Source organism: Ipomoea triloba, chromosome 15 (assembly GCF_003576645.1).
Source record: "Ipomoea triloba cultivar NCNSP0323 chromosome 15, ASM357664v1".
NCBI classification, from domain to species: Eukaryota; Viridiplantae; Streptophyta; class Magnoliopsida; order Solanales; family Convolvulaceae; genus Ipomoea; species Ipomoea triloba.
In genome coordinates this window covers 8,475,551-8,484,061 of record NC_044930.1, presented here as the reverse complement: position 1 = coordinate 8,484,061, position 8,511 = coordinate 8,475,551, and the positions used below count along the sequence as shown (strand labels likewise).

Sequence of the window (8,511 nt, the reverse complement as noted above, 5' to 3'; positions counted from 1 at the left end):
CCTTATTAAAGTGTGTTGTTTTCTTTCTTAATATATGACATTTTTTATAGTTTGTTTCTTTAATTGAGGGAGCACTTTTTTTTTTTTAAATTTTCATTGATTATTTGAGCTGTTGATCTAAATTTGATCAACGACTCAGATCTAACTCATCAGTCACCGGAAGCATCTCTCCCCTTTTATATATATATTATAAGTGTTGCCTCAAAGTTTGAGGTAATTATCAAATATTTACTGCACTTTTTTTTCTTTAGAACTATTCATCTTCTCATATATATATATATATATATATATATATCAATGGCTAAGATCAGTTCTCAATTTAGTTCTCAATTTTGTTGTTAACACTGGCTGATTTTTACTTGAGTGTGTCTATATATTTGGGTAGCGTATCATGTATGTATGTATAGATGTCCAATTAATAACATGCGGGGGGAGAGGGGTAGAGCATCTAGAGATAGAAGAATAGGTCTACATACACGACTTGGCCTCCAATCCATAGTTCATACCATATAAAAACACATTTCTATGTTTAATTTTATTGCTTCTCACACTTTTCCTCTCTCCCCCCATTCAATTCCCCAATACTCACCAGCTGTATCCATATATACCATCTTCACTGCTCATCATCATCGTCGTCAACAACACAAATAATGGGGAACTGCTGGCCTAAACCAGTACAGAATATTCCGAGCAACCTCAGACTTTCTACCCCCAATAATTCTAAAGGTATTTTGTTTAGTTATATTTACATGATTTGATGTTCTGCTTGTAATTATGCCTGATCTTATGTGCGTGCAGAACACGGCAACAAAACGCCGGTGAAATCGCCTCGGACTCCGGCGGGTAAAACCCCGCCGGCGGCGTCTCCGGCCAGAAATGGGGAAGGGGGCGGCGCGGCGAATAAGATGATGAGGGAGGACGGTGGCGGGGACGCGCCGGCGGCGGCGAGTGGGAAGACGGTGACGCCGAGCCTGAAGATGTTCACTTTAGCGGAACTGAAAAGCGCGACGAGGAACTTCCGGCCGGATACGGTGTTGGGTGAAGGCGGATTCGGGCGCGTGTTTAAAGGTTGGGTTGACGAGAAAAGCTTAGCCCCGTCCAAGGTTGGTGTCGGAATGCCTGTCGCCGTCAAGAAATCCAACCCCGACAGCGAACAGGGCATCAGAGAGTGGCAGGTAACACCAACGTAACTTACCCTTTATACATTAATTTTTACTAGGTATTTTTCTTATATACTATAATAGGCTAATTTTGAACCCTTCAAAATTTTTATCTAAGGACGAGATAAATCCTGAGTAGTTCAATCAATTATAGTTTCAAGATATTTATACATTTCTTCTCCACATATATAATATATAATTCCTTTCACAAACTTAATTAATTTACATATATAGAATTTTTTATATTGTCCTATCAAGTACAATTATACTACCTACACATTAATCATTATTGGTACTATAAGACTAATAATACATGGTTTAACTTAAAATAGTATATACGTAGATACACTTGATCTAGATGGATATTATATTGCCAATTTCATAGATAATTATCTTTTTTTCTTTAAAAAAAATATCTTTTTGTGTATAAACTATGCTACATTAGGTACAAACTATACCTCTTTTTGAATGACAAAGGAAACTCCCACTATACCTCTTCAACATTATTCAATGAGTTTTTAAAAAGAAAAAAAAAATCTAGTCCTTCAATTATTGTTCCTCTTCCAAATATGCTATTTGACTAGCAATTTTATGCATTTGGTATATGACTATCAAATTCTTGTCAGACTTGATTTTTCCAATCATTTTTTTTAGCCAAGTCTATTTGAGTGTTATCAATACTAACCCCAAGACTATTATATTTAACTGAGCGGTTTACTCTGCTCAAGTTCAAAAAAAATAGAAATGTCGTTTCAAATAATTCACATGGTTATTATATGAGGGATTCTTGCTAAGATTGACCGAACAATTGATCAAAATAACTAAATGTGAAAATGTTTGATAGTCATGCATCAAATGTGAAAAATAATAGTTAATGAACAAATACGTGAAAAATACGACAATTAGGAGACTAAAAATAAAAAGATCTATTAAATGTTGCTATCATTAGTAGTCTTGTCATTGGTGTAAATATGTGTTGTTCTCGAGTTAGTTATTACATTAAAAAAAATTACGTTTTATGCAAATGCATGTATGCATATGTTATCTCCCTCGTTAAGCATAAAAATTAATCTTTTTTTTTAATTATTCAAAATTTAAAGAAGAAAAAAAAAAGATGTATATATATGAATATGGACAGAGTGGATGGGTATATATATTATATGTGTGGATGCGTTCTGGATATTGAAATGCACATCTCACCAAAAAGAACATGTTAACATACATGTGTTTCTGTAGTACCTATTTATGAATTAAATTAATTAATTTTATTATAAATTGATATTTTTGGTGTAATATTAGGGGTAGAAACGTGTAAATGCATTGTTGTGTGAATGGAAAGAACTCTTAAGAAAGTCATCAAAAATTAGCAGACTATTGCGACGAGTTTGCCTAAATACCCCTACAAGTTTTTATATTATTGAACTCAGAAAAATAAATCTAGATTTTTGTTTTAGGTGTACCATGACTTTTACCACCGAATATAATGACTAATTTCCTCACTGAGTTATAAACACCTCTATTGGATGTGACAGCTGGCCTAGAGATTTAAGGTTGCTTTATACCCAAAATCAAGGATTGAACCATTGACGTTTAATCTAAAAAAAAATTTGATACATCTGAAAAGGTTATGTTAAAAATAAAATTTTTAATTTTTTTTATCATTCAATTATAAGATTATTAACAAAATACAACTTAGGTGACAATGGGAAACCAGTGATCTAAAGTTGAGAACGGGACATAGGGGTCTAAAGTAAGTTTTATGAAAATGAATGGATGTGAATGTAATTGTAAAGAACCTGAGTGGTCTATACGACATTATCACATGTGTTGAGCACCATGGCTAGTCAACCTTGAGTTTCGTTGAAAAGGTCAAGGAGACAAGGAGTCCCCCTTACGTTGCTTAGGTATAATTACGATAAAATCCTTTTTTTTTGGTGGAAAAATAATATGACATCTTGATATAATTAATATTTCAAAATTAGATGCTACCAAACAGAAACGTCAATGTCTTTTCATTTTCTTTAATTTGTTAACTAATATCATATTAGTTATACTTATATACAATTACACATAACATTTTAATAGTGTTCCACTTCAAAAATAAAAAATAATTTTACCCGAATTCATTATAGTTCTCACTATACTATTGTAACAAAATTAAAAGTACAACAATACTTAAAACATAATTGTTTTGCTTTATTGCCCCCGCACACACATATGTGTGTGTATACTGTTTATGCAATTAATATGGATAATTCTTTGGTGCAATTACTACTTTCTCTTACAAATCGTAAAAAATATTGAATTATTTTAATCGTATTAAATTATTGAAAAGAAAAAAAAATGTTGACACTGTTTGGTAACATAATTAGTTTATCAGTCAATTTTGGTTTGTTTGACCACTAACAGTTAAGGCTATCAAATAGTCAAATACACTAACCCAATCAGTTAACATTTATTTACCAAATATCTCCTGACTCGTTATTTCTTTCCCGACATGTTTCCTCTATTTTATTTTTCAAGTATAATGAGACCAAAATCTTCTCATTTAATATAAGCTAGGTATATTGAAGATAAGAAAGTTTGTTAACCTAAAATTCTTGCCTTCTTATAATATGTTTTTCAAGGGTGAAATTTGACTGGACTCATATGGTGTAGCTGACTTAAGTTGGTCAAACATTTGCAGTGTGAGAAATTAATGAATTGATGGCCCATGATACCACACTTGACTTACACTCTCACCTATAATATTTATTTAAATTTATCAGCCAACTGTTCTTTTTAATAATAAATTAAACTGACATGATGGGAATAAAAGGAAAACATATGGTGTATTACTTTTGACTTTTTATATAGACTTCTTTCTGTCTTTCTCATTTATTATTAATTCATTATTATAAGACCAAAGTTTGATTCAATAAATATCCGATGGTGTTGTAATGACTAATGAGTTAATAACTCTTTCGAGTATAGTGATTTTGTAGTATCTATTCTTAAATCTTTAAATAGATCATTTGTGGTCCTTTGACTTTTAAATTGTTACAATATGTGGTCAAAGTTAATCATACATGTTCTTTCAACTATCAAATTTTAACCACCCATGGTTATTTCTAGAGGACCGTGACTGGTTAAATTTTGAAAGTTGAAAGAGCATGGGTGGTTAACTTGGACCACGAATGGTCATAATTTGAAAGTCGATGGACCACGGCGGATCAATTTGAAAGTTTAGATTAAACGTGGTAAAACAATTGTACTCGAAAGACACCATATGACATTAACTCGTGTTGTAATTCTTTTTTTTTGGGGGGGGGGGGATTTCAAATTTAAAAATTTTAGAAAAAAAAAGTATCAAATTGATCTGGCAATTTATTTTTTTGATTTTGATTTTGTTATTTTGTGTAGTTAGTCACTTCATTCTCTCTCTCTCTCTTTTTTCTTTTTTTTTTTTTTTCTGGATGATAAAAATTAAAAATGTGTGGATGCAGGCAGAGGTAAAATTCCTGGGGAAATTTTCTCACCCAAATCTGGTAAAATTAATCGGATATTGTTGGGAAGAAAAGCTATTTCTGCTGGTCTATGAACACATGCAGAGGGGCAGCTTAGAAAGCCACCTTTTCAGAAGTAAGTCCACCCCCAACCCCACTCGTTAGCTAGGTAGATTTAATCACTAAATTTTTTATTTAGTTTTTTTTTTTTTGAAAGAAAATTTTTTATTTAGTTAAAAATTTAATTTCTAAAGTTTTAATATATTCTTAATTTAAAGAATCAAATATGTCACTTATTAGTCACTTTACTGAGAATTTAAAGATTAAATATACACTATAAATAAATTGAGAGTCTAAATTTATACCACAATCATAATTGAGGGACAAAAATGATATTTTTATTATTTAATTATTCAAGATTCAAATAATAATAATAATAATAATAATAATAATAATTTGTATTTGTGTATGTATTGCAGAGGGTGGAGAAATACTCCCATGGGAACTACGAATGAAGATAGCATTAGGGGCAGCTCGAGGCCTTGCATTCTTACATACAACTGAGAAGCAAGTCATTTATCGTGACTTCAAAGCAGCCAACATATTGTTGGATGGGGTAATTTACTTTAATTTTTTAAATATTATATATACGCTATTAGAGCAACCCAAATAGAGATTTTTTAAAAAAAGTTTTTTTTGCATGGTTGGTGGGGAGAGAATGACTTGGGGGAAGGAGGGGAGAAGAAAAAGAGAAAAAATAAATTTGCAGGAAAATTAGTTTTTTGTAGGCCTATAATTTTTAAATTAAAAAAAAAAAAAAAAACTCACGTTGGTCTGCATTTTGCAATCTAGCTACGCTAGCGGGTCGTTGGGCGTGTTAATCATTATTTTCCTTCTTTTTTTTTACTAACATTAATTTTCTTTCTTCTTCTTCTTTTTTTTTTTTTCTCTAGATTTTCTCCCTCCTACTTAATTGACCTGAAAAAACTATCAAAAAATCTCACTCTTATTATTTACAGAATTTGTCTAATATTTTACCATGTAAAATAAATGTACTTTTGATATAGTTGCTTAGCTTACATTTTAAATTTTGTTCCCAAAAGAAAGATTATAACAAACTCTAAAAACATCAAATTTCCGTTATAATATAAGGCATGGTGTCTAATGATGTCTCTTTCTAACAGAACCCTAATCTTAAGAACTAAGGTGCATTTGGTTTGCATATGGAATCAGAATCGGAATGAGAATCAAATACTTAATAATGGTAATGAGTTTTGGTGAAAGTATTTTGTATTTTGGTAGTAGGGTGGAATTGAGATAATTACCAATATTGATGTTTGGTTATGTATGATCTTATAATTGGAATAAAAGTTCTAAAAATTCAAAATCAAAAAACAAAAACCGTTGATCCTAATATAATGACATTCAAAGCACCAATATGAACAAAACAAAAATCAAAACTAAAATCTAAAAACATTAATCTAAACTTAAAAATCAGATTAACAATAAGATTCAATGATACCGGTTTTTAACAAAAGAATAAAGTTTTTAATTGAATGGGTAATCAAATTTCATAATTATGTTTTTAAAAGTTGTCAACCTAACACCAACTATGATTTTGATTCTCATTCCTAGTGTGTAAATCCATGAACCAAAGACACCCTAAATATGTTGCTTGAAATCTAAAAAATTAAATCTATACCGCAAATCCGCAATGCAAATAATTGAAAATAAATTTATTATATGGTTACAATTGAAAGACTAAAATGTTATTTATTTTTTTTTCCATTTTGCTTATTTAATTTCAGGATTATAATGCCAAGCTTTCGGATTTTGGACTGGCAAAGTCGGGTCCGGAAGAAGGAGCCACACATGTAACAACGAGAGTGGTGGGAACCTATGGGTATGCAGCACCAGAGTACATGGCAACTGGTAATTATTCATTTCTTCAGTTTTTACCATAATTTACCCAAAGCGAAATTCTTTTACCTCTATAATTCCTATATTCTGATTCGATAGAATAATACAGAAATAAAGTAAGGTGATGGATCAACCCATTACGTGGGAGAATTAGTGTATAGTGCTTACAAAAAGTTAATCACATTGAAGTTTTGTTTGACAGAACTTATTTAAGAACTTATAACTTATTTTAAACTATTAATAAGCTATAATTTATAAGCAACTAATTAACGTTATAAAATATTGGAGAAGTGAAATAATTTATAAGCAACCTAGATGTATACCTGGTCACGATTCATTTCGATTCAGTCCATAGTTGATAATAATTGTAACTTGAATTGTTACTATACAGTTCTAGCTAGGTACGTAATTTATGAATTATCGGTTAACTTTTCATTCAATTATGGTTTAGAACTAATTTGTACTGTACATGATTCAGCTTTGAACTTTCGATAAAACCGAATCATGCATGACAATTACTTTTTCATTAAATATAGAAATATAATCATTAAAAATAAATATGGTGGGTAGTTGCATCTAATGTGCGCTTTCTGACAGCTATTTTCCTTAAATTATCCATTTAATTAACATAACTAGGATATTATATTGAGTAGTAATCATGTCTGAATAAGAATTTATATTAGAATGACCCGCATGCATTCTGTCCTCCATAGGGAATTAATAATGTTAGAATTAATTATTCAACTGCCGGCCAAACAACCTGTTTACTTGTCATTCTCACCAAACCATTCGCCATTAACTATAGTAGTTGCCAGTGATTTTGTAGTCTCGTGGCATGAAGTGACTTCTCTAAATGAGATGTTATAGGTCCGATCGTATGAGTTTCAGTAGGAACAGTATTGACTATTTGTGTTTCAATGCTATATTCTAAAACGTCTTTTAAATTCTAATCGGAGTCAGTTTGGTATCTATATATGTAGGACATTTGTATGTGAGAAGCGACGTGTATGGTTTCGGAGTAGTTCTGTTGGAGATAATAACGGGTTTGAGAGTGATGGACTTGAACCGGCCGGGCGGGCAACACAATCTAGTAGATTGGGCAAAGCCGATTTTGCCGGATAAGAAGAAGCTAAGGAAGATAATAGACCCAAGACTGGAAGGGCAGTACCCTTCAAAGGCAGTGTTCCAAATATCTGAGCTTATAATGAAATGCCTGGAGCCTGATCCTAAGGTGAGGCCACACATGGAAGAAGTTTTGGGCAATTTGGAAGAGATTAATGCCATCAAGATGAGGTCCAGAGACCACAAACCCAACCAGTCCACGAGCCACCACCGTCACGGCGCCGATCATCGTTCACCTCTCCACCCCAAGAAAACTATCAGCGGTAATGCGATCGGACGTCAAGAGTGCCGTTTACCGGCAATTAATCGGAGCTATTAGAGAAAATGATCCAACTTTTTTTTTTTGTTCTGGCAATTGACTCTTAGTTGTGGGCTTTGTTTACTTTGGGTCCAATATTTGTTTTGCAAGGCCTAGTTAAGACCAACATATTTTCACTTTGACTAGAATTTGTGTAATGTCATAGTTTGATTCATGGAATATGTGGATAGGTTAAGGACATAATAGTATTTTTGTAAATATGTTTATTTTGATGTTAAGTATGATTTTTTTAAAAATTTCTATGAGTAATATTCTAAAAAAAAAATTATTCTCTAGCTTTGTAAAAAAATTACCATTTTGAGAGATCTAATATTAGTTATTTTTACCTCTCAAAATAAGTACATTTTTTCATAGATGTTTCCTTTATCTATGTGCATATGTAACATATAATACACATATACATATAAATGGATTCTAAGATAAAATATGATATACTAGTTGGTCCTTTTTTGGTATTGGCCCATCACTTAACTGATGAATTTAGCTATGTGAGATAATATGAACA

General features: G+C 31.6%; 1 protein-coding gene across 2 annotated transcripts; it reads left to right on the top strand.

The window, feature by feature from the left end:
• The first annotated feature begins 422 nt into the window (after window positions 1-422).
• Window positions 423-8,251, top strand: LOC116007461 (probable serine/threonine-protein kinase PIX13). Of its 2 annotated transcripts, XM_031248135.1 has the most exons (7): window positions 423-726; window positions 799-884; window positions 927-1,175; window positions 4,646-4,781; window positions 5,125-5,261; window positions 6,454-6,577; window positions 7,546-8,251. In XM_031248135.1, the coding sequence occupies exons 1-7, from the start codon at window positions 651-653 to the stop codon at window positions 8,004-8,006; spliced, it is 1,269 nt and encodes a 422-aa protein (XP_031103995.1). In that variant the 5' UTR covers window positions 423-650; the 3' UTR covers window positions 8,007-8,251. The 2 variants fall into 2 exon arrangements, with proteins under 2 accessions (XP_031103995.1, XP_031103994.1); XM_031248134.1 differs by having other exon boundaries at window positions 799-1,175.
• Window positions 8,252-8,511: the final 260 nt, after the last annotated feature.

Bases quoted from the DNA above. Each gene is read 5' to 3' on its own strand.
- LOC116007461 (XM_031248134.1), top strand. From the start codon at position 651: ATGGGGAACTGCTGGCCTAAACCAGTACAGAATATTCCGAGCAACCTC. The intron at 4,782-5,124 runs GTAAGTCCACCC...TATGTATTGCAG, and splicing joins AGAAAGCCACCTTTTCAGAA to AGGGTGGAGAAATACTCCCA. The intron at 5,262-6,453 runs GTAATTTACTTT...ATTTAATTTCAG, and splicing joins CCAACATATTGTTGGATGGG to GATTATAATGCCAAGCTTTC.